Source organism: Alnus glutinosa, chromosome 1, assembly GCF_958979055.1.
Source record: "Alnus glutinosa chromosome 1, dhAlnGlut1.1, whole genome shotgun sequence".
NCBI classification, from domain to species: domain Eukaryota; kingdom Viridiplantae; phylum Streptophyta; class Magnoliopsida; order Fagales; family Betulaceae; genus Alnus; species Alnus glutinosa.
In genome coordinates, this window is record NC_084886.1 from 41,409,717 (window position 1) to 41,436,282 (window position 26,566).

Genomic DNA, 26,566 nt, shown 5'->3' on the forward strand with positions numbered 1-26,566 from the left:
CGAGTGCCCGCCGGCAACCCTCTTGGGCTTGTGCACGCTCCCACTATCTCAGGCTGGACAATGACTCTGATACCATTTGTATGTAGGACGTCACACTTTTTCTTTTCCTGCAATTGATGAAAGCATCCTTAATCTCTTTATCCCATCAATTCCTAAAAATACTACTAAATTATAAGACCATTGATAGTGCTAGTTTGTATCTAGTGTACATTAAGCAAAACTCGGACCCTCCAATAACTCAACAAAAAAGTATGAACTTTGATTGAATAAACTGAATTAAGAAGAAATAACTTTGATTAAATAGATAATATTATAAGCACGGGGAGAATTAAAAAAGGAAAGAGAGAGAGAGAAAGTGGGAGAGGGAATCTTGTTGGCATGTTTTTTTTCAAAAAAAATAGTTTTTGTTTGTTTTTTTCCTATTGGTCAGAGTTTGGTCTCTGTTGGCACGTTGCTAATTTTGCATGTGGAGAGGAGCTCATCCCAGTTGGGCCATACCCCCAATGGGATCCACTTCAAAAAGCCCACTATCTAGTTTCTCTTTTTGTTTTTGCATAAAGCTTCTATTTTTGTTAAAAAAATCTTTCTTATATATTTTCACATTTGGATCCCATCATACATTTATGCCTTCTTATTAAAAACAGGTTTGCAATTGTGATTTCGTAAATAAAAAGTATAATTAAAAAAATTTTAATCTAAAAAAGTAGAAAATTGTTTTATTAAATCGTAAGTAAGGGGTGTTTTTTTGAAAATACAAAATTTAAAAAATTAAATTATGATTTGATTAAATGTTTAACTGCATTTTTAAAAATTATTTTTTTAAATTGCAAAGTTAAACAGACTCTAAATTTAAGTTAGTAATTTTTTTAATAAAAATATATTTTAAAAAAGCAAAACAAATGAGAACAAACAAAAACATGGGGAACGAAACCAACAAAGGCTGGTCCTTCTTCTTCCTTTGGTTTTTTGTTTGAGAAATTGAGAGAGAAATGCATCGGTACCCATCAAGAAGCTTCCCTCTTTTGTTTTTGTTTTTGTTCTGCTTCTTCCTCACCATTAAATTATAGAAACAATTTCACAAAAAAAGAAAAGAAAAGAAATTGTAAGCATTAATATCATATTCGATAAAAGTAATAGAAGAACGAGCTCGGACAAAGCTAGAGGAGGAGATCGTTGGTTGTCTACGTTTGAATCCATGGAGCAGCTTGTCAACTTTATCATTCGGCCACCGAGGTAACGAACAACCATCGTTTTTTCGTTGTTTCTGATAAAAGTTTGTGATTTTGTTCATGAAATTGTAGATGGGATTTGGTTTATGCTCCGTTTGGTTGCTGAGAAAAGGTGGGAAAGTGATAGAATTGAAAAAAAAAATTGTTGGGTATCTGGGTCTGAGATGGTAGGAAAATGAAACCCTTCACACAACTAAGCCTGATTCAACTGTTTGGATTTGGCAGACTACAATTGAATTGTATCCTTTTTTGATTTACTTCTTTTGTATGTGTGTGGAAAGAAGCAAAGCGTAGAGCGAGGAGTTAAATTTTGATTTTGTTTGATTTTGTTTAGTTTTCTCAGCTGCCAAGCAGAGTTTTTTTCTTTTTGATGGATATGCTGGGTCTGAACTGTATTAAATTTTCGTAGATGTTCTGAAATTTGTTTCACTAATATTTTTTCCTTTTGATAATATGGCGTAAATTTTTAAATGGGAACCACTGGATTTGCTCAGCTTTGAATTTCTATTTTGGAACTGTTGGTTTTTAGTTCTTATTTATGTGTATGGGTTACATCGGGCTTCAGGATTTAACAAGCTTGTGAAATTGTGGGGTTCACATGGCTGTTCACAGTGACTGTAATTCTGAAGTTGTGAATTTAGAAGCTATTATTTGATTTTGTTTAATTACTAGACTGTTGTTAATGTAAAAGACCACTTCCTGAACGTCAATGTTTCAAGTTATAGACTATTTTGCGGTTGTTAGGTAGATTGTCATGTAGGATATCCGGAAGGCATTAAATGGAGATAGTTTATAAAACCAAGAATGAAATTTGAAAAGAATCTGAAGCTTTTGCATTGAAATTTTGAGAAAAAAAGGAAACCTGCTGATGCACATACTCAAAGTTGCAAAAAGAAGCACAACTTATGCAATGATCTGAATGAAGCATAAGGCAACATCAATTTTATAATCACTTGAACTTGTGTGAGGCGTATCTTTAGGAAAATAAGATTGTAAATATTCAAACTTCTGTTACCTCAGTAATTTCTTTTTGTTTTGGGCTTAAAGTTTTAAACTCTTCTTCAAGTAATTAAACTGATAAGCGGTCTTTCCATTTTTGGGCTGCAGAGCTGAATATGACCCAAAAAATGATTTATTAGATCAAGAGTTCATGCTGAAAGGGAAATGGTATCAGAGGAAAGATCTGGAGGTAAGGATCCATGCTTATTTCTCCTTTTAACTTCCATTGGAGCACAACCATAGACACCAATGAGATTCAAACCTGTCCATAATATTAAAAGAAGAAAACTGTAGACACTGGTATATTTATACTTGTTCATGATATAATTCGCTCTTGTATGATAGTATGACGTATTACTTTGTTAGGTTTGCTTGTTTACGAACTTTTCAAGAAAGTTTTGACTGTGTTTAAAATCCAGAGAATTCTTATGAAATGTTGTCAGTTAATAATTCCTTTGGGGTTTTAGAGACTACCAAGCAACCCTTACAATATTGTAAGCATACATTAGCATTCACTTGATTAAGGAAAATGGTTTTTAAGGTGTCACGGTGTGTATTTTATTAATTACATTGCGTGGAGGAGCAAGAGAAGGATAGGGCCTTTTATCCTTCATGATTAGGAAGCCTTTTGCGTACACATAATGGGTCAGTGATCATATATAAATAGTGAGTAGGGACCAACCCAAAATAAAATGAGGCCTTTTGCAAGTTTTCTCTATTAAGAGCTAGCCTTGGAGGGCCCACAGAATTAAACTCCATGCTAGCACTCTATTACAAGTTTACAACCTAGGTTTAACTCTGGTTTTATTGCTGCTATTTCTTTTCCTATTCCTTTCTCTTTTCTTTAAAAAAAAAAAAAAATCTTGGCTAATTTTATCCTGTACATTCTTTAATGATCTTTTAGAATTCAAAACTGTTTCTGTCTTTCATTTAAAGGGCTTTGAACATTCTGCAGGTTAAAAACAGTCGGGGAGATGTTCTTCAGTGTAGTCATTATGTTCCTATCGTTAGTCCCGAAGGAAAGCCTCTCCCCTGTGTGATATATTGCCATGGGAACAGGTGAATCTATGACTGGAGAATTATGGATGCTTAGGGAGATTTAAAGATTTTTCATTCAGATCTAAATTCTACATTAGTTTTTGTTGACATTTTAGAACTTAAAAAAAATGAGATTTTTAATCACAATTGAAAATAAAGCTCTCGAATTAGTTTGCTCGTTATGTGCTGAAATAAAATTGGTATAGCAATGGGCAACAAATGCTTGAATGTCATAAATTTTCACCAAGGCTTTGGGAATGGCTGACTGTTACATGTATATTTTTAAAAGCTGTTATTTCGTCTGGTCCTTATAATTTGAATAAACGAGCATAGTATCTGGAATCATTGGCAAATGAGGGAGGCTAGGTAGGAAGTTTCATTGTTGTCAAAGTGATATATAGATCTATGTGTGCGTGTGTGTGTTGAAGGGTGTTTGCAAAAAGACCATATTAAGTGCAGCTTCACATGCCCCTTGTGTTCTGTTAGAATGACAGCTTACTCTCCTTTTGGATCATCTGTACTACTCTAGGATTACTTTCACAGAAATATGATTAGTGCTTCACGTGACAGACAGGTTGCTGAATAGCCTAAAAGGTCTCTTTCTGCAACTTTAGATTGAACGTCAATTCAACAAAATCTCTACATCTTTCTTGGGTACCATTCATGGAACCACTGGATGATCATCCACAAATATGCCGTCCTATCTTCTTCATTATTAAACTTATAACTTCATAGCTAGTTGGATGTGGTACATGAAGTTTTTTATTGTTTCATAAACTTATTTATATTGACTGGTGGTATATTGTCTTGGCAGTGGTTGCAGGGCTGATGCCAGTGAAGCTGCAATAATTTTGCTGCCTTCGAACATTACAGTTTTCACTCTTGATTTCTCTGGATCTGGACTCTCTGGAGGCGACCATGTCACCCTGGGGTGGCATGAAGTAAGTTGCTGAATAACTAACTCAAAGAATTTCATCATCTAGATAAATTTTATCATGGATATAGTCTACTCTTATTTGTGTTTAATCCGGCTTTTCTCCATTTTAATACCATGATAAAGCAAAAATGCTTCTGCTTTTTTAACTTAAAAAGTAAACAAGATAAGCAATCTTCAAACCCCCCTCTCCCGTCTTTCCCTGTCTCTTGCTTTTGCCCCCTTATCCCTCTTAAGTGCCTCCAGTGAGTTGCTTTGGGGAAATGATACTTGTCCCTAGTTCATTGGAAATTTAATAAATTAATAACTATAGGTAAATTAATGCTTTAAATACATCTGTATTTATTCATGCATGACCTGACGTGCACTTGGAATATGGAAGCTGTCGATAAATAATATGCAAAGATTACCTTGAGATCAGCTAATGGTCTTTTCAATATCTGTTTGTGTTTATTGTCGAGAAGTCTAATGTGTCTTTAGTAGTTCAGTCAAATACATATTTTGAGGGCAATTTCATGTTAGAAAAGGAAATTCATGGCGTAACCAAAGTCAGCCGCACAGGAATGGATGTTGTATAACTCAACAATTAGAGCCTTTGTAGGCTATAAAAGTCCTTTTCCCTATTAATTCGGTTTGACCATATGAATTCTTTTTTTATCACTCAGCTTTATCTAAAAGGATTCCTGGTTATATTTGATGCCATATCCTGTCTTACTACTTTTGCCCATGTTATCTTTGACCTCCTCTTAGTTCTTTTGCTCCCCAACTTAATTAAATACATTGGTGCATCTATAGGACTTTGTTGCACACGGCCAAATCATCTAGGATGACTTCCCCCACCCTTATCGCGTATGCTTATTTTCATTTTTTTTGTTTCTTAATTTATTAGATACACTGTATATAAATATAGGTGTTCATACTTATTCACCAGAGTTCTGTGTATTTATTAGATCACCATTCTTTATCATGAAATTGCTGTCTGACAGTCTACTGTTTTTCAGAGGGATGATCTAAGGGCTGTGGTTGAATATCTGCGGGCAGATGGAAATGTGTCTTTGATAGGCTTGTGGGGCCGTTCGATGGGCGCTGTTACTAGGTTTTTTCCATTCACTTGATTTTTTCCTTCAATCTTGTCTGTAAATAGATTTGAACATAGAATCCCTCTTTACTTTGCTGTGAAGTAAAGAAAGTTCATTGATCATCTAGGGGATTGTAATAGATAGCAATTTACTCCATGATTACTTAATATTTTTTCTAGTCTCTTATGGTGAAACGGCTTCTAAGAATCTAATGAATTACGCAAGAATCTATATGTTTTACCTAATTATTTTTAACCTCTTATGACAAGAACAAGCATGTGTCGTTTGAGATGAACTAGTCTATTGGAACTTACTTTTGATTTTGTGTAAGATACTCTTGCATCGAGTCTGTTGAGTTCTGACTTCGATTCATGTAAAAGACTTAGCAGACTAAGATGATCAGTTTTTGTTCAAGGCTTTTAGAAAATTTGGAGGCCCCAAGTCTAATTGGAAGCCTTAGGATGAGAATTGCAAAGAACAATGGAGTCTGAATGTTGTATATGCGCGATTATTGCCACTAGATAGGATATGAGATTTTGAGAAAGGGTTTAAAATGGGTATTCCAACTATTATTACTTTTATAAATATGATATTTTTAGATTTGAGTCGTTCTAACTTTTTTTTTCTAGGAGCCTATGGTATTGGTGTTTTGCAATCAGAAATCCACCTCCCCCATTTGTAGCCAAAACCAATACGCCTCAAAAGATAGGAGAGAAAGTCCTAGTTGACATAGTCATAAGCTTTTTTCAGGTCAATTTTGCATAAAACCCCAGGAATACCTTATCTCAACCTGCTGTCCAAACATTCGTTGGCTATAAGAACTGAGTTTAGAATTTGCCTCCCCCCAATGAAAGCATTATGGCTGTTAGAAATAAGAGTGCAAACTACTGGCTTCAATCTATTCGCCAGAACTTTAGCCAGGATCTTATAAACACTCCCTGCCTGGCTGATAGGTCTGAAGTCTCTTACCTCCAGTTGACCAAGCTTCTTCGGAATAAGAACAATGAAGGTAGCGTTAAGGCTCTTCGCAAACCTTTCATGCTCATGGAAGTTATGAAAGAAATTCATAAGATCAGCCTTCACAATAGACCAACATGAACGAAAAATAAAAAAAGCCATAGTGAAGCCATCCGAGCCCTGTGCTTTGTCTTCCTTCATACTAAGCAGGGCTTGAAGAACCTCCTCCTGTTGAAACGGTCTCTCCAACCAAATTGCTTCTGAAGAATCTAAGCATGGGAAATCCAACCCATCTGACTTGGGGCGCCAAGGAGCTGATTCGGTGAAAAGGTTTGAATAGTACTAAGAGATAGTATCTTTAATCACCTCTTTCTCGGAAGTAACACTACCATCAATACAAAGGCTAGAAATAAAGTCGTTTCTTCTATGAGAATTGGCAAGATGATGGAAGAAATTTGTGTTATGGTCTCCTTCTTTAAGCCAAATAGACCTAGATTTTTGCCTCCAGTTGATTTCTTGCATAAGGGCCACTTCCGCCAAATCCTTTTTTGCCTTTTCCCTCCTCTCTCTCCTTCGCTGTCAGCTCTCTCTCCTTTACTAAGCCATCAATGGATTGAATCGCCTCCAAAAAGGCCCTCTTTCGCACTTCTACAACCCCGAAGACCTCCTTGTTCCAACGAAACAAGCCATCTTTCAACTTCTTTAATTTGTTAGCAAGAACATAGCAGGGAGTGCCATAGCACTGATAAGAATCCCACCATTGTTTGACAAGCTCTGCAAAACCTTTAGCTTTCAGCCACATGTTCTCAAATTTAAAAGACCTTGAACCCCGATCATACCTCCACTGTCAAGCAATAAGGGGAAGTGGTCTGACAAAGGACGAGGAAGCCGACGCTGAATCAAGTCAGGTAAATGTTCTTCCCAAAGCAGAGAAACTAAAAATCTGTCGATCCTGGACAAAGAAGGAGGATCTTGGTTATTGTGGTGTATTTGGAGGGAGCGGAATGTGAGGCTTTTTGAAGATGTAGAGACATCTATGGTGGAGCTATGGAAGCGGTTGCTTAATACATTATATATTTGGATAGCGTCCCATCATAGTTTGAATGTTTTTACTTATGTAGACTTTTTAAAATTATTCTATATTCGTCCCTTTTAGGGGTTCTCTTGTATACTTTCCGTGTATAAGGGTTGCGCCCCTCTGCGCTTTTTTACCCCAACTCGCTCATTAGAGTACCGTGTAACATTAAAGTCTTCGATGCACCACGGAATGTCCCACCAATGAAAAATCCCAGACAATTCCTCCCAAAGCAAATCCCACCATTTTTTTTTTGATAAGTAGCAAATCCCACCATGCTTCTACTCTTCTAAGAATCTACACTTGCCAATTTGCTTTTGAAGCATATCCAATGGTATTATAACTACCTTTTTATGTTGATGTGGTTATTTTATTGATTAGCAGCAGGTTTTATTTTCCTGAAAAAATCTACATTTATAATTTAGTGTTCAAGGTAGGATAAATTTCTCCTTTATTTTTATCGTTTCCATTACCTCTTCTCATAATTTATTTCTCCACTTATTCCACATAAATTACACCAGCAAGCAGTTCTTGACACAACATTCTTCTACCTCTTTGATACTTTATAAAACCCTTATACACACAACCCTTATACACACTATCATATAAAAATAAAGAGGAGTGAAGATTCTTTTACCTCTTTGATACTTTGCACTACTTTTAAGCCCAAGTTCTCCAAAAACCTCCTCCTTTCTCTCTCTGGCTGCTGGAAAACAAAGGCAAATGAAGACCTAGGGTTTCTCTGGGGCTTTGAAAGCCTTACTCTCGTTTCTGTAGCGTTTTTGGACCTCTCTGATTTGCATGCAGGACGCTCTCGAACGGTTTGTGTTTTGTTTGAATGGTAGTTCCAAATTATTTAAGACGTGGTGTCCTAAGTGGCATGTTCTAACTGTGTTCAAATGGGTTCCTCGTTCTAATGACTGTCCCGTTCGAACACGGCTCTGGCCATTCGAACGCGGCAACTGATTCAAAACTTCGAAGTGTTTTGAACTTCATTTTTCTTACATTCCAATCACGTCTTGCCTAATCCTTAGTTATTGACCCTGCTCATTTTCTTGCCTTAATCTTGCTCTCAAGATTTGTTAAATAATTTATTTACAATTGACACGTGTTAGGTAGAGGTGTTACAATCGCTTCCCCTTTCATATGATCACCCATTTGCGACATTATTGTATGGGAAAGAAACTCCAGAGTTAGAAGAGGTGACTAGAGCTCTCTTGTAACATGAAACGAAAAGAAAACCTTCAATGATGACGCTGATGAGCTTATGGGGAGGTCTGAGCCAAAGCGCTGAATAATAAGTCTAAGGGGAAGAATGACAAAAGTAACCTGTTTGATCTAAGTCACGATCAGCGAAGGATAAAGAATTTTGGTCAGATGCAAAAAATGCGGAGTTCTATTATTGTCACAAAAAAGACACTATAGAAGATTTTGTAGGGTATTGAAACAAAATTTGGAAGATAAAAAGAATCGAAAAGGTTCCGTAGATTCAGTTAGTGTTGCCAATGATAAGTCTGATGACTGTGAGGTTTGTGCAGATCTCCTCTTAGTTTCTTTAGGTACAGATTCTCTCATAGATTCTTGAATTTTGGATTCTGATTGCTCATATCATGTGTCTAGATGGACAGTGGTTTGAGACATTTAAATCCTGTAATGTTGATACTGTTTTGATGGGTAATGATACTATGTGTAAGGCTATTGGAATAGGCACCGTTAAAGTCAGGATGTTTAATGGGGTTGGGGTTGTGAGGACATTTACTAATGTTAGATATGTTCTAGACCTTAAGAAAAATCTAATATCATTATGTACATTGCATTCTCTGGGTTATAGTTATTCAATTAGAGATGGAGTTATGAAAATAACTAAAGGTGCTTTGATGGTAATGAAAGGTTATAAAATTGACAATTTGTTTAAGTGACTCGGAAATACAATTACAGGTGGAGCATCCACTTCAGCAGAATCAAATATTGATGATACAATTTTGTGGTATATGCAGCTTGGCCATTTAGGCGAGCGTGGTATGTTTGAGCTTCACAAGGAAAATTTGTTGAAAGGCATGAAATCATGCAAATTGTGTTTCTACAAGTACCGTGTGTATGGGAAGCAACAAAGAGTTAGTTTTAAGGTGGCATCTCATACAAGCAAAGGTGTTCTCGACTATGTTCATTCAAATGTTTGGGGATTAGTGGCAATATCTTCAAATGGAGGTGCAAGACATTTGTCAATTTTACTGATGATTTTTCAAGAAAGGTCTTGGTTTATTTTATGAAGCACAAGAGTTTTTCACTATGTTCAAGCAGTGGAAAGCATAGGTGGAAAATCAGACCGGAAGAAAAGCGAAGTATTTTAGATCCGATAATGGAATGGAGTATAGTGATGCTGAAATTTTGGAGTTCTGCAAAACAAAATGCATTACTCATCACTTCACAGTTAAAGGGACTCCACAACAGAACAAAGTTGTTGAAAGGATGAACATAACATTGTTGGAAGAGGTTGAATGCAGGATTGCCAAAAAAAAAATTGAGCTAAGATAGTTAATTACGCATGCTTCATCACAAACCGATCTCTATCTACTGCGATTGATTTCAAGATTTCTAAGGAAGTATAGACAGGTAAACAAATTCATTATTCATTTCGAAAATACTTGGTTGCCCTAAATATGTTTATGTGCAAAGTGGAGAATAGTCGAAATTAAATCCAAAATCAAGAAAGTGTATATTTCTTGGTTTCAAGACTGGTGTTAAGAGCTATAGGCTATGGGATCCGATTTCAAAGAAGAAAATTATTGGTAGATATGTAGTATTTGATGAGACCTATATGCTAAGAAAATGTGAGGATGAAGCATCAACGAACAACTAAAAACAGAAACAAAGTCGTGGACGTGGAGTTTGATGATTAGAGTTCACTTATGGATAGGAGTGATGATGAACAATTTTCTAGTGACTTACAACACCTTGACGAGTCTTATTCTTTACCAAAAGGCAGAGAAAAATGTGGTTGAAAAGCACCAAAGAGGTATGGATTTCAATTTGAGGATATGGTTTCTTTGATTTAGTAGTTGGTAGTAGAGATCCATTCTATGTTTAGAATGCTATGCCAAGAGTGGTGAGGTCACTACAGAAAAGTAAAACTTGGGGGTTGGTAGAATTGCCAAGGGAAAGAAGGCTATATGGTGCAAATGGGTCTACCAAAAGGCAAAGTTAGCTGAGAAAGTTTTTTGGCCAACGGGACTAGTAAAGAAATGTGGTATTATGACTAAACCATGTCCTATGCTCAAGTTCAAGAATTATTTAAACTTGAGTGGTACTTGTAGAGTGTGATTGCCCTTAGGGGCCTTGGCAGAGACATCTTGAGGAAGATTCGCACTGAAAAAGTTGATGGAATTCAAATCAAGGTGGAGATTTGTTAATTTCCATCACATCAGTGGGCCCAAAACTTTGCCCAAGTTGCTTTAGGAGAAGGGAATGAAAAACCTAGCCGACAAAAGCCTACTTTCTCACATATATCTGACCCTTTTGTCTTTTGTTGAGAGACACATGCAATCTCCTTTTCTTCTTTGTTTGGGCCGCCGCTGCACAAGAGAAAAGTGAGAAATTTGTTTGTTTAGTTAGCCGCAGAATAGGAAGAAAATGGAGAGAGAGAGAGAGAGAGAGAGAGAGAGAGAGAGAGAGAGTTTGAGCTGCCGCATTATAAGGTATTTTGGCGTGAGCTGCAAACTTTTTTTTTTTTCTTTTTTTTTTTTTATGCTTTCTTTTGTGTTAGGACTAACGAATTGTGTAAAATAAAATTATTTGTCTTGTGTGAGAGTGAGGCTTTAGTGATTTTTTTTTTAACAGTAATTTTGTACTCCATCTTTGGTTAGTGAATTTCTTTATGATTGTCTCCGCCTGTGGACATGGGTCACATTGTGGGAACCACATAAATTCTGGTGTTTGTGTGTGATTGTTTTCTGTTATTTACTGTAATTGTGGTTTATTGCACAACAGATTTCTGTGACAGCTATAATATACCAGCATAAGTTTGTGGATTTTTTTTTAAGGCAGGGTTGCTCACATGCCAAGTATTATTTATAGCTCTTTAGCTTGACTGCTTTTGCTCTATCGGTTAGGTCTTTCTGGTTGTTTATATGCCATTGACAATATAGACTTCTTTTTTCACAGCCTAATGTATGGAGCTGAGGATCCTTCAATTGCTGGAATGGTTCTTGATAGTCCCTTCTCTGATTTAGTTGACTTGATGATGGAACTGGTAGACACCTACAAGATCCGTTTACCCAAATTCACTGTAAGTAAATTCATCCACGGCAACTATTAGATACTCAAAATTTGAGGCAAAATTGTAAAACCCATTTCTCTAGGTGGTTTGAGGCAAGCATGGTTATGAAGTGTCTTAATGATCAATTCTCGGTGTATTATCTGCCATGTAGGCAATAAAGTTTGTCAAAAAGTGGTGGAAATATACTGTTAATTTTAGCAGGCGTGGGTTTTCTGAAATAGTGAATTGCACTACTAAATTTGGTCAAGTTAGTCACATATAGCGGAAATCATTTCCATTAAACTCCTTGGAATACGACCTTTGTAACCTAGACTTGCCACCCTCAGTTTTTTTGAAATTGGGTTGCAGTTATGTCTTGCTCTTCTTGGGTAGGTTGCTATGTTTTCTGTATTCATCACCTTTAAACAGTCCACATCTGCTTTCACCCTGAATTTATGATCAAATTCTTTTGACCATTTGTTTTTATTAATGATTCAGGCACAATTGTGTAAATTGTCTGAGGACTCTTATCACCTTTGTTGTTGTTGTTGTTGTTGTTCTCTCTTTCTCTCTCTCTTCTAAATTCTAGGTGAAGTTCGCAATCCAATACATGCGAAGAGCTATTCAGAAAAAGGCAAAGTTTGACATAACGGACCTGAATACCATTAAGGTTTTATCTTATTGATAATTTTACATTTATGTATGTCTTGCTGATTACTTTGAATAAAAGCATTGTGGATTTATGATTTTTGTTTCATATCATTGTATGATGTTTGAAAGCTCATAATGTACAAAAAGTTTCTGGCTAATATATATGGGTTGATACTCGTCCACCCATTTTGATAGTTGCCAACTTGGTTAAAGAAAGCTTGTTTATTTTGATATCACCGTCATAACGGAAACAGTATGATTTATTTGAGGTCATGATACTTATCATTGACCGAATCAAAATTTAAGTGCTAATTCTTTTAGTATGTAACCAATGAACTTATGCTGTATTTATTTATTAAATGACCAACTTGGTAGTTTAAAAACAGTTACAAAAACATACTCAGGTAGCCAAATCTGACTATACAGAAATTATTGAATAAGTTTCACCAATGAGACAAGAAATTTGGACCAGTTTAGATTGTTAGTAGCAAAATTATTCTTGCATCACTTCCGTCTACGCCCTTCTTTCCTCCCCTTTTTCTTGGCTGCATGAGAACACACTAATGCATTTACACACTCCAAAACTGCTTTAATGGTGTGTCTTGGCACTATCAGCATATCCTGTGCTGAACCAAAAAGTCTGGAAGACACTGCAGCAATGGCTGACCAGGACTAAGTTCAATAGCAACATATGGGTTATACATTTTGGGCGCCAATTTAGGTGCTTGATAAGGAGTTGTTTGTTTTCTTTCAATGCCACAGCACATAGACAGGCAGGGGTTTTACATTTTGCTAAGAAGTGGGAACTTTTTTCCTTTGGCAAGTAATGTCAGGCATAAGCATAAGCATAAGCAGCGCTGTATATGTGCCATATATCACCAAATGGCAGAAGCACTTGTTTATGCATGTTGATACAGTTGACCGCCGATTGAGAATGCTGGCGAAAAGGTGAATGTGAGCAAGGGGGCTTGCTGGGTATGCCGGTGGGGATGCCTCCGATGCTTAAGTTAATGGGGTTGTTTGTAGAGGATATTGGAAGACAATGGAATCACAGTGAGGCAAAAGTGATGGGAAAAAGATCATACCTACGATCAATGCTCTCTTCTTCTTATACTGGACATAACTTCTTTAGCTAAGAACCATTTGGCTAGGTGTCACACTTGGATTGGATGAGCTCTGGCCATACGGGGCTCATTGCGTAGTGGAGTGCCTAGCCACACGTCGCTTTCCAGTCGTCCGTACATGTGGAAGGGCAACAAAAATGCCCTTTGCCTTTGCTCCCTGATGCACTGCAGCTGTTACCTTTGTCCTATAGTAGGCGGTTATGGTGATGTGGCTGGGGGGAATAATCTCCTGCTACGCAATCTTTGGCCTCACAAGGGACTGATGGGCAACATATGCTCCATATGGGCCAAAGGTCATAGGCCTTGCTTGTTGGTCCCCAGGCTCTCTAATTGATACACCATACATGATAACCTTCTAGAGCCTGTCAATGTTTGCTGTCACTAGGGCTTTCCTAATCCTTTAATTTGTGGATATGAACAGGGTGGGGGAGTCAATAAAATGAGATTGGGTTAGTGGTCCGTGGTTTTACTCAGACAAACCCTTGGACTATGCCTGCTATTGCTGTAGTGGCTGTTTAACTGAATTATTTTCATAATATATCGAGAGCTTAATTGGTGTGACTCAATGAAGTGCTAGAGGGTGTCACCATTGTTTCATGATCCTGTACTCCTGTTTCCACTGATCTCTTGGTTCCATGGATCACCAAGGTTTTTGGGCATGCATAAATGTTGGAATTGGGGAGGGAGTTCATTCAAGTAGGGAATGCAAATTTTTTTAAGAAGCATATTGTGAAAAGAAGTTTACAATATTCATGATGTTAAAAAATGGAATGATTTTCTGTGTTCTCTGTTGAGTGCTTATTTCTTGTTTTTTTCTCTTATTGACGAAAGTGTTCTATTACTGCTTTCTGACTACAGGTGGCAAGTTCTTGCTTCGTTCCAGTTTTACTTGGGCATGCCATTGATGATGATTTCATAAATCCCCATCACTCGGATCGTATATTTGAAGCTTATATGGTAATTATCGTACATATTTATACAAAAAATTTGATTAATCAGTAAAGAATCATGCAAGCATGCATCATATCTGTAGGTAATTATGTTTTGCCCTAATAGGAAAATTTGAAATTTTTTTATGAAGTCATGCACGCTGCATGTCATCTAGCGTTTCCATTTTCTGGAAGATAAAAAATTGTACTCTGTAGGGAAATCCTGAGTTTAGAAGGTTTCATTTTAGAGATGTATGCAGCCCAGTCTTCTGTTGTGGGGGTTGACACCTTACCGTTTGCCTAGGCCAATTAGGAAGTCCCCTTGGACAAATTTGAGCCAAGCTTGTCAAAATGCTTCAATGTTTAGATTTATGATTATTGCTGAATTCACCAAATATGCTATATATATATATATCTTCTAGATTTTTCTTAATCAAGATACACCTGTCGAATCTCCCTGCATTGTTTGGTATGTCGGGCTTGTCTTTTGATGCATGCTTTTTGCAGGGAGACAAAAACATAATCAAATTTGAGGGAGATCATAACTCTCCCCGCCCTCAATTCTACTTCGATTCTATAAATATATTTTTCCACAATGTTTTGCAACCTCCAGAGGATGAAGCAGCTGGATCATTTTTTGATCCTATGGACGATTACTTTGGTAAGGTAAACACCAATAAATCTGGTTGTAGTTTTTGATTAAATTCAAATTGCCAGGTTTCAAATTCAAAAGCTTTAACATTATTGATTGTTGTACCTTCAGGATAGTTGGAGAACTGTGCATGAAGTAGGTTATGGCCATGAATCTTCAACTACATCTAAAGGCATGGTTCCAAGTACCTAATGTTTCTTTACTTCACAAATGCTGATGTCTTTCGGGATCTTTATTCAGCAACTACTCTCTCTCTCTCTCTCATTCATTAATTGCTATTGAGTTGCAGGACCAGCAACAAGCAGCACAGCAGATGCCATTAAAACACTCCGTTCAAGAAGACCTATGAGTAGGACAGAGGTTAGTGATTGTTTGATTTTCTTTGGGTGCTTAGTTGTCAAATTGATAGACAATACAAAAGGTTGACCACACGCCACTTTGTTCAAACCGATTATCATCAAATTTAGCGTATTTCAAATTGAGGATTCCTGCCCCCACCCAAGTCTCTCTCTCTCCCCACACATGCGTATGCTCGCACTCGTACACAGGAAATCTAGTGGACAAAGAATAAAATTTAAACCATGTAAAATTACTATGACTGCATGCCAAGCAATAGTTTATGAAATTAGGTTTACCTTTTTTTTCTTTTTTCTTTTTCCTCTCTATTCGGGAATCAGGGTTCTGAGATTGACTTGACCTACCCTAGAACATATAGCACTTTTGATGGTTCAATCTTATTGACTTGAATGTTGTTTTGTTCCTTTTGTGGTATGTCTGTTCATTTTGTCTTTGAATTTGTTCAGGTTCCTCATGACTTCCCTTCTAAAGATGATCAATCTGAAGATGAGGTATCTTCTTTACATTTTCTCATATTTAAACTATATCTTATTCCATCTTGGCAAATCAATGAGCCTGTAGGGTCACCAATTTTCACGGTGCCTAAGTCTCTTGCCTGGCTTAAAGAAAAAGAAAAAGACAATTTAGTGGATAAAGGAAAGTGGAAAAATAATGTATCAATTTTCAAACAATACTAATCAAAATGAAGGTATCACAGTGTCATTAACAGTGCATGATACTTGGCTGCAGCACGGAAAAGTTGATGACGATCTTTGCCCATCATCTTCCGACATGATTAGCTTTGAGTTATCCAATGGCCATCCTTTTGGCCCCGAAGTTCCTACTGCTTCGGATGATGATCAATATGTAGAATACCCACTTGATGACTTGGCAGGTTTTCCATCCAATTTGGAAGAGGAAGAAAGAGTAAGTCAAATTATTGGCTCTTCACATCATCAAATTCCAAAATGATCTTTTCCATCTGATAAGAGTTATTGCTTTGAATGATCTTTGACTTGTCAAACATCTTCAGATGTTTATGGAAGCAGTGCTTGAATCATTAAAAGACTTGGAAATGAAACAACCCCAGGCAGGAGAACCGCCTGGCATTAGCGCCAGTTCTATAAAGCCTTCACATAAAGATCTCCAGGATGCTTCACCTACAGAACGTGGTGTGCCCTTAGAGACAGAATCCACTTCCACTTCAGTGCAGGATTGTGGACCTTCAAAATCAGAATCCACTAACACTTCAGTGGTCAATGCCCAAAATTTGGCATCTGAGCGGCCATCTCCTAATAGGAATGCGGCTGCAGGACCTGCATTTGATGCTCCTTCTCCTGGCATGGAAACTGGAACCACAGGAACTTCTGCTCGTAGTGATACTTCAGCAAGCACACAGAGCTCCTCGGATGCTGACATGTCGGCCAATACAAAAGCAACATTAACTGTTGAACGGAACCCGGCAGGCCATATTATGGATGGTTTGATGCGTCGATGGGATCTCAACTTCTTCCGAAACAGTAACAATCGATGAGATGAAACGTTGTGTTTTATTTTTTTGGTGGACAATCTGATGATTTATTTGTGTTGTACCTAAGCATCAGGAAATGTAGTTTGTAAATTGCTTCCTACAAAAAGAAAGGGAAAAAAGAAGGGTGCTGTGTATGTGTGTAAGAAGGCTTGTATTTTTTTTTTCTTCTTATTATTAATTTTTTTTTTTTAATCTCATTTTATTACAACGCTACATTCACTATTAGGAAACAGAAAAGTTGGTTGTCTGTTACTTCAATGTAAGAAATGATCTTTCAATACCAGTCAAAAACAATTGGCATTTGGTAATTGGTTAGATTTTTTTTTTTTACCTGTTAAACTCATGAATGCTATTTTTACAGAGAAAGAGATGACTTGAGTGTTATATTATTTACAGCCCTTTTTGTTAGCAGATGGTATAAGTCTTCTTAGAAGGTTCTGCTTATCTTCTTGCGAATCCGCCCATCCATTCCAGCAAAGAGAGATTAATTTGGTTATTCCTTTCTGAAATTTTTTAGGGGAAACAAATATTTTAATGAAATTTTTACTTGGTCCTAAAAATTGACCAAAATGTCAAAGAAAGTTTTTGATTGGACATGGATTAACAGCTCATCAGCGACGATTATCATCTTTTTAAGGGCAATGATCTTTAAATGGCTTCGTTTGTTTCTGTGTGCTTTCTCAATAAAGTGGATGATCCAGAGCTTCTTGAACTTGTGGCAATGGAGCTTCGTGGCTGCAGGACTTTATATTTTGTTGTTTTTCAACAATTATAATGCTTTCTGAATTCAGATTTGTTAGTTTTTTTTTTTTACTTTTGCTTACTTGTGATAGGTTGTGAATTAAGTGTTTAATGTTCGCTTGGACAAACAAATTTTGCAGAGCTGCTCAACTTGGAGAAATTTCTTGGGGTATGAAATCCCAATTATTCAGGGTTCAGCTTTGTCTGCCTTACAGGGACAAATGAAGAACTCGGGAGGAAGGCTATTTTAAAACTAATGGATGCAGTGGATTAATACATAGCTGATCCTGTGCGCCAGCTTGACAAGCATTTCTTAATGCCAATAAAGATTTTATTTATTTATTTTTTTTTTTCAATTCAGGTAAGTGGAAATGCATACTGAGACTGGTCATAAAATCAATCATGGATGACATATTGCTCCACTGCAGGGAGACTTTTTTGCAATTTCTTGCTGTTCTTAACCTTTCTTTTTTCTTTTTTCTTTTTTTAAAGTAAATTTCATTAGCTTTATAGTTATGATTTTGTTACATGAATGATTTCTTGATCACGCAACGGGATAATTTGTTAGGTTCATTTGTTAGGTTCTGAGGGAACCTAAACCTTAGATTCTGAGGGAACTTAGACCTTTTCAAACACAAGGTTTGGGATTCAATTTGCATGCTTTATTCATTCACTGATAATTCTTTAAATAAAGGTTACATCATGAGTCCTAATTGGGAAATAACTCTAAGAGATAACTATCCCCTTCTACCAGCCAAGATAACACTAGTAATTTTGAAATAAAAGATAACACTGTCTATCACAACAACCACTAAACTATTGGCGATGGACATTTGAAATTAAGATAGACTCTGCTACTACTCAACTACTAACAGCAATAAGATAGCATAAAATAAACTAACACCAATAAGATAGATAACAATTGACTCGGCTTGCGGTCTAATCTTGTGGGTATCGTATCAGATTTATAATGGATTTAACATCATGGGAGGTTTTAGAAACCCTTTAAAAGGTTTCTTCCAGAATTTTGTTCCCTGGCTTCATACTATGATTTGTGATGGATTTAACTTCTTTCTTCTTTTTTCATTCCTTTTGCTCTTCATAGGTTGTCTCCAAACCTGGTGCAGTGAAGACGTATTAAGAGGTTTGAGGCAGAGATTTATGTTCTTACAAAAGATGAAGGTGGCTAGGGGTGTAAATGAGCCGAGCTCGAGCGAGCCAGTGCCGAGCTCGAGCGAGCCAGAACCGAGCTCGAGCTCATTCATTACGAGCTCGAGCTCATTCATCACGAGCCCGAGCCGATCTCGAGCTTATTCATCACGAGCTCGAGCCGAGTTCGAGCGGTAACAATTAAGTCAAGTCGAGTCGAGCCGAGTTTATACGAGTTTAACATTTGTTCTTTTATTACCATTAATTCTACTTTCCATCAAAGTTAGAATTAATTAATAAGAAACATTAACTTCTCGTAGTTAATTAACCAACACTTTATTAAGGTGTATTAATTAACCATTAACCAACAATTAATAAAAGAAGATTAATTAACCACATTAAGATCGAGTCTAATAAGTTGTCTTATGTGTCAGGTCATGTGAGACATTGAATTCTTACAAGAAGCACTTGTTATTAAAACATGTGAGAAAGGGACACATGTTAATCTTATATGTGAGTTGTATTAAATTTCATACCTACTGGTTTGTAGGAAATTTATGTCCTTTAATTATAAAAAATAAAAAATAAAATAAAATGTAACAATAGTCAATATAAATATTAAGTTAAAACATTAATAATTATAATTATTATATTTTCATATGGTTCTATATATCAAATGATAATAATACCTTCTTCTTTTTTTAAAAGTCTAATGATAATTCTTAGATCATATGATTCATATCTAATGGTTATGTAGCACAAATGCACAATGTTAAATCATATGATCTAAATTCTAATGATAACATCTAAATTATTATCATAATTAACACATTAGTAATTCCAATTGAACCAATCGACCAATCCTAATAACTTAATTTAGGATTATATGAATTACATTGTCATTATATATGAATAATATGATTAAGTTTAAAAAATGTTATTATAATTCGTATAATTAATATGAATTCATACTTATGTATATAATCTATATACTTAATCATTGTATCTAAGACTCTAAGTATTATTAATAATTATTAAATACTTAAAATCTTACATCATACTTAATCAGTGTATCTAAGTATCTAAATACTTAATCATTTTATTTGTATGCTCATATGATCTTAGATTTTGAATCACGTGATAACGGTGATGTAATGATTCATAAGTATCTAATAATAATACTTAATAGTTATAACATTGAATATAGTGAATCAATAATTACATGTTATATGCCACAATGTTATATTATTATATGATCATATAGTCATATTATATTACATAAATAATATAATATGAATTATATGATTAAGTATCTGAATTGTCATTATATCATATGATTATATGATTAACAATTAAGTATTAATATTATTCACTTTTACTATTTTATATACATATTGATACAACCAAATAATTATAACCAATTAATATTTATTGACTATTTTTATTTGTTACTTAATTCATGCTTATATATAGTATATTGTACAAATAAGTTATATATTAACAAATTAAAACTTATTTTTAACATATATATATATATATACACGAGTCGAGCCTTAATAAACGAGTCGATCCTTATACGAGCGGGTTCACGAGCTTTAATCGAGTCGAGCCGAGTTTATACGAGTTTGCATTGTTTAATAATCGAGTTTGATTTTCGTGTTCACGAATAGCTCATTTAATAATCGATTCGAGCACGAGTCGAGTTTATTCGAGCCGATCCCGAGTAAGCTCACGAGTAGCTCAGCTCGTTTACACCCCTAAAGGTGGCCGTCATACTGCTTTTCTTCTCAAAATATATGACTCAATTTTACATGAGGACTGCAGATATTACTGGAAAGGTGGAATTACCTGAAAGTGTAAAGATGGTGATGCCTGGTGATAATGTGACTGCAACTTTTGAGCTAATAGCACCTGTTCCTCTTGAAACATGTTGGTTAGTTGACTCTTAATTCTCAACTTTTTTATCAGATAAAAATGAGGCGTTGCAACAAACCATTATCAAAGGTGTTGACCCAAAAATTAAAAAAAGTGATTTATTAGTTACTAATTTATCTTGTGTAAAACACAGATTATTACTGTAAGATTGGAGCTGTGCTTTAGTAATTGCTTTTCTTGAAATAATGAGCATCAGCATGAAGATTTTTTCTTTCTTTCTTTGTATGTAAAGATTGCATTATTTCTTTAATAAACTCTGTCCGCCATCTAATCATTATACTATATGATTCAATCAAGTGGAAGTTTTTGGCTGCTGGATGGATAATGATTCTTCAGAATCTATTTTTACCTAGTGCTTAGTTTTAAATTGGTTTTCGCTTAGTCATGTGTTTGCACCTTGGTTCTTGATTTGATAAAAGTTGATTTCAGAAGGTAACTGATTCTATCAAGTCTGTGTGATTGAGAAGATTCATAAGCTAATAATCATGTATGGGAGTCATGATTCTGTTCAAAAAAGATAATGTCTATTTGGACACATGGAAGGCTGGCACCTCCTTTGTAAAGTGCCAAACCAAAATATTCTTTTTGTGGGTGCTACTTCGGTTTGAGATGGGCTCTTGATGTGGCTCAACGGCTAGGAGCCTTGTCTGTAAAGTGATGCTGAGTTGATGGATGCATATTGGAAGATCTCTAACGATCCTACCTGGATTGTCTAAGTTTTACTGCTAGGATTAAAAACTCATATGTCTATGAAGCAATGTTTTAGTTTAATCCAATGCATTTTTTCTATTATGGCATCTATCCAAATTTGAAATCTGAGGTTGTGGAAATTCTTAACATATTGGCGATTGTTGGTTTAACAGGACAAATATTTGCTTTGAGAGAAGGTGGTAGAACAGTGGGTGCAGGGGTTGTCTCAAAAGTAATTGGCTGAAATGCTGGTAAACTCCCTGTTCAATTTTTTGTGTCCTCATTTGTGAAAAGGTGTGAATAGAGAATGAGGGTGCCACTTCTTGGAGATGCATGCAACATGATACTTGCTGACTTGTTGATGACATTTTGCTATTGCTTTTGTTTTTGTATAAGCATAGAGAAAATAAATTAGATATTAGGTCGGAAATTTCTTGGTAGTGCAAATTATCCAAAGATGTTCTGGTTCACTTCAGTAGTAAGTTTTTTGTTCATACTTCGATCAAATAAAATTTATATTACCAGCCTTAGGTTATCTTTGTCTGTCCTTGTGTGACTCATTTACTTATCATTCAATGGCTATTCGTAACAATGAGTTCTTGTAGAGTGCCAATTCGCCTTTGTTGGTTTACTTTGATTGGTTCCTCCATACTGGCTGGGGTTAACAAAATATTTAGGTTGGCTCAAGTCTGCTAAAAGAAGGAACCATATGTCTTTTTGGCATGTTAAGTCCAGCCTGAATGAGCTTTCATTAGTTATATTGATAGTCTGGAGCAGAAAATTCCAAATATTTTGTAACAGGAGCAAAGAGATTTTCAACCAATAGCAGATTCAATAAGTTGATTCATTATTGACATAACTTAAAACAATTACATCCGCATCCTTATTACATAGATAAAAAGAATCTCCTGCAATTTTTATGTGTGCTTATTTACAAGATAATTTTATCTGCACATGTGAGGTAAAGATGATATTTTGATACCAAGATCTGGTACCCTATGTGATTTTCATCAATCCGCCAGCAACTTCAGAGCAGTTTCAACCAGTGAGTGGATTGTTGTGCTGTGCCGGTTAACTCCAACAGTACCGGAGAAAATATGGAAGCTTTCAAGCTCTGCTGTGGTCTCCAAGACACCCTCCAGCATCTTCTCCATTCCCAGATCCTTGAAAATGCTTACATTTGTCTCCTTGTCTCTCATCATCCATATCGCCAACTCTATGGTAAACCTCCTTATTCTTGGAATTTGAGTTGGTGGGTATTGATGTTTCTTCAAAATCTGGATTAAGTGATTAGCCAATTCAGCTTCAGTAATTCCAGCTTTCTTAAACATGATGCTCGACTCCTGAGGATTCATGAATTTAAAAACATTTGCTGCTAGTCCAATCATCACTTCCTGTAGTTTGTTCTCTTCTGACATGATTGCCCTAAGCACCTGCAATAGTAGGGGAAGGGGTCAAAATATAGTCGATATGTATCATCATTATAGTGTTGATGATAGAACGTGAAAGCTTGTATTCTGGTGCCTCTTCTGAAATAACATTTGGTGGGAAAAGAAAAGGTAGAATTTCGTAGTTATTGTACATAAGCACTTACCGTAGGTGTTGCAGCTGTTACTCCCTTTAGGCGGTTGAAGCAATCTGCACCACTGTAGGTGCACAAATTTCTTAAAATTCTTGCCGCATTTATACGAAGCAATGGAACTTCCAGTGCTCCTACGAGCCTTTCTAGTACATCCAGCTTCAAGATACGATAGCAGTTACTTTCGCTTTCTAAAGCCAGCATTGCTAGTGCTTCTCCAGCGGCAATTCTTACATTATTCTCATTCTCTGGCATTCCCTCTTTGAAGAAAATGTTAAACAACTCCTTCAGAACTCCACCTGTACCCCCAATCCTCTCTGTTGCATCCTCTTCCAGCGCGAGACTGGTTAAGATATCTATGCCAAGTTTCTGCAGCATTGAGTGATTTTCTCCGAACCGTAGAAGATCTCTAATGTTGCTGATGGTGAAAACTATCTCGGAAATTTCTCTTCGTAGATGTTTTCCCGTGGCGCCAGATGTGTGTGCCAGCATCTTCACTACTTGCAGGGATCGTTTCACGGTCTCAATCTGAGATGCTGCAACATTTTTATCCTTCAACAACCTTTCTTCAACATGTGTAAAATCTATGATTTTTGGCAGGAGGCCCCTTGTATTTCCAATCTTTCCACAGTTATCATGATCACGTGCAAGTTTCTTCAGAATAAGAAGTCCTAAATGATTAAATGTCCAGAATCCATAATTTGCATGGTCAAGGATGATTTTCTTTTCACCGATTTCGTCGGCTGCACCACTGAAGCTTCTGTTGGTTTGGAGCAGAGATGATATTGATTCCATAGCACCAGGTATGCCAGCAACCCGGAGGGAGTTTTGCTTTTTACCGGCTAGTTTTGACAATATCTCTGCAGCTGATCGCCTGATCTCTTCATCTTGTGGGTCTGTCCAATTCAACATCTCAACTAATCTCTCTATCACCAATATATTTATCCCTATTTTTTGGAGGGTGTCATCAGAAAATCGCACATTCAATGCAAATTGTCGAAGTATTCTAACTCCAACAAGCTGCTCATCAGGGGAATTTGAATCCAAGAGATCCATAGCAAAAGCAACCATATCCATCTTCAAGCCATCAAAAATGCTTCCGTTTACACATTTTGAATAGGCATCATAAAAGAACCTTCTAATTGAAACCATACCTGAAGGTCCAAACTCGCACTCCTTGTTCACTTCATCCAACAGTCTATGGTAGATGACTTTCCACTCCCAGTAAGCTTTCTCCGTCAGAAACAACAGTGCTTCTGCTAATGCCAAGGCATAGAAAATATTCAGAGCGGATTGCCGATTCTTCTTGTCAGTGTCTCCTTTTTGTACCTCACCATAGTTATGCTTGATGAGCTTCATCAATGAGAGGACCACACAGGCTGTTGCAGATAGAAGTTGGAGCCAATAGAGAAGCTTACTGACATTTCTCGAGAGGAAAATCCATTGAGAAAACGGTAGAAGAGGAACATCTGAACTTTTCCATGTCCGAGTCGGCATTCTTTGGTGATCGGTGAATCCAGGGCTTGCTGTGTCATATGCCGTCGTTAATTCTCTAGTGTGGTTAACTTTTTTGGGAACCGAAAGAATTGGCCGGAAAATTGCTTTTACGGTTCCAATGAGGAAGTGTGAGCTGGATCTCAGTGCCCGGAAGCTGTTGATTCCCGCGTCTGTGATTGACCATGTGGCTTGGTGCTGCCATTCAAGTTCATGGCTTCTGCTGAATATGCGAGTCCCCTCAATCAACAAGATGATGGTGATAAACCAGAAGTCGGTTTTATCCAAAGTGATGGCAAACCCACCAAGAAGAACAACCGTTGCCCAGATGAACCCAAGAGTTCCAAGGCCGGTGGCTGCTTTCTCAAGAACTGCAAGCTGAAGAGCAAAGAGAGTAATCTTCTTTTCCGGCGCACGAACGGACGACGGCATTGTGAGAGAAACAGAATCTGTATTGCTATTGCTACTGTCTCTCTTCTCAATACCGCTCTGGGGTTCAAAAATTGTGGTGCTTGAAGTACCGACGGTTTCACCGAGCTTCTGAAGCTCGGCAATCTGGAGATGAATGCTTCCTTCACCTTGGGCAGAATTCCCACGATCCATGTCGCCGGTACAACGTACGAGCTTGGAAACTAGCTGTATCTTTCTGCCCAGTCAACTGGGTTGAAGACTTGAAGTTGAACCCTTCAAACTTCAAAGGCAGCTATGCGGTTACAAGCGTTCTTTCTCGTGTGTTTTTTGTTGTTGTTGTTCTTGTTGTTGTTGTTTGAGCTATATGTAGGAAGCTAAGGAATGAAAGAGGTGGGTTTGTATTTATTTATAGAAGGGTGAATGAACTTGGGGAGCACGTTTCTTTTGTGGAGATGTGGAGGAAAGCGTAACGTTACGCTGCTCCGTCACGTTGCTCAGAAGTTGGTTAAGCACACCCTTCAACTCCGATAACTTTTTTAACGCTCTAAATTTAATTTTTATTTAAAAAAAAAAAAAAGAAGCATATTATTCCATAAACAAAAGTTAGAAAGCTTTTCTGACTTGAGTCGGCGCCTTATTTCCCCCTCCGCTTTTATGTGCAACGTGGCCCTTGCAGAAAGAAAATGGTCATGTGTTTCGGTAGTTTCAATTTTCTATCTTTTAATGCAATACTCCTTCCTGACTTGACTCTTACCCTCCTTTTCTTTTCTTTTTTTTCTTTTTCTTCTCTCTCTTTTGGGTGATGTTTTACGACCCAAAACTAAGACAGTCCCTTAATTAGCTTTAAAACATGATAAATTGTCTCTCTCGAGACATAATTTTTGACCACCTTTATTCACGTGACAATTTTTATTTTATTTTTTTTAAAAAAAAAACAGTAATATTTATTGCACAACTCTTATACAACTTTAACAATTTTTTTTAAGATTAACCGTTGAATATTTAAAATTTACATGTAAGAAAATAAATCTAATAGTTAATCATAAAAAATTAATCAGGGTTGTGTAAAAATTGTGAAAGAAATATTACTCCAAAAAAACAAAAATCATAAAACTAGCTAGGGACCATCTTGCCACTTGAGGAATGTGGTCAAGATTTATATCTTAGGGTGGTGGCAAAAAATCATATTTCTTTAATTTTAACTTTAAGTATTTTTTTTTTAATATTTTCTTTTAGGCTGGATTTGGATTAAAAAAAAAAAAAAAAAAAAAACATTATTCCATAAGCAAAAGTTAGAAAGCTTTTCTGACTTTTGTCGGCGCCTTTAATGCAATACGCGTTGCAGACTTGACTCTTACACTCCTTTTCTTTTTCTCTTTTTCTTTTCTCAATTTCTCTCTTTTGGGTGATATTTGACGCTTTCGAAATTGTGTGATGGGTGGGTCACGTGTTTGTTACAGAGTTTTGAAAGAAAAAAAAAATGAAGAAATTCATTAATGTCATATAAAGTAGGAAGCAGTTTTAAATATTTTTTTTTTTAGAGAAAAATAAAAATAATTGTTTGATAATATGTAAAAATAAAGTTTAACTTTTTTAAAAGAATACGAGAAAATAGTTTGCCAAACGTAACTCTAAATAATGAACCATATTCATAATTTTTTATTAATTTAAATTTTTAGAATAATCAGTAATTTAACACGTTTTTAGAAGCGTAGTTGTTAAACTAAATATGACTATAACTGCTATTATATAATATGTTAAATAAATTGACGATTGGT

The 26,566-nt window shown here is 36.2% G+C and overlaps 3 protein-coding genes across 3 annotated transcripts; 2 read left to right on the plus strand and 1 right to left on the minus strand.

Annotated features, from left to right (window-relative positions):
* The first annotated feature begins 911 nt into the window (after positions 1 to 911).
* On the plus strand, positions 912 to 17,104 carry LOC133881839 (uncharacterized). Its single transcript, XM_062320887.1, has 14 exons — positions 912 to 1,233; positions 2,337 to 2,418; positions 3,184 to 3,287; positions 4,081 to 4,207; positions 5,202 to 5,296; positions 11,473 to 11,596; positions 12,156 to 12,236; positions 14,200 to 14,298; positions 14,778 to 14,936; positions 15,034 to 15,094; positions 15,212 to 15,282; positions 15,726 to 15,770; positions 16,009 to 16,185; positions 16,292 to 17,104. The coding sequence occupies exons 1-14, from the start codon at positions 1,196 to 1,198 to the stop codon at positions 16,790 to 16,792; spliced, it is 1,764 nt and encodes a 587-aa protein (XP_062176871.1). The 5' UTR covers positions 912 to 1,195; the 3' UTR covers positions 16,793 to 17,104.
* A 1,397-nt stretch (positions 17,105 to 18,501) lies between these two features.
* Positions 18,502 to 21,693, plus strand: LOC133881850 (uncharacterized). Its single transcript, XM_062320897.1, has 3 exons — positions 18,502 to 18,712; positions 20,443 to 20,612; positions 21,478 to 21,693. The coding sequence occupies exons 1-3, from the start codon at positions 18,515 to 18,517 to the stop codon at positions 21,506 to 21,508; spliced, it is 399 nt and encodes a 132-aa protein (XP_062176881.1). The 5' UTR covers positions 18,502 to 18,514; the 3' UTR covers positions 21,509 to 21,693.
* Positions 21,694 to 22,134: 441 nt separating this feature from the next.
* LOC133881860 (uncharacterized) lies at positions 22,135 to 25,171 on the minus strand. Its single transcript, XM_062320908.1, has 2 exons — positions 22,899 to 25,171; positions 22,135 to 22,737 (listed from the first exon to the last, which is right to left on the minus strand). Exons 1-2 carry the CDS (start codon positions 24,978 to 24,980, stop codon positions 22,315 to 22,317), a joined length of 2,505 nt encoding a protein of 834 aa, XP_062176892.1. The 5' UTR covers positions 24,981 to 25,171; the 3' UTR covers positions 22,135 to 22,314.
* Positions 25,172 to 26,566: the final 1,395 nt, after the last annotated feature.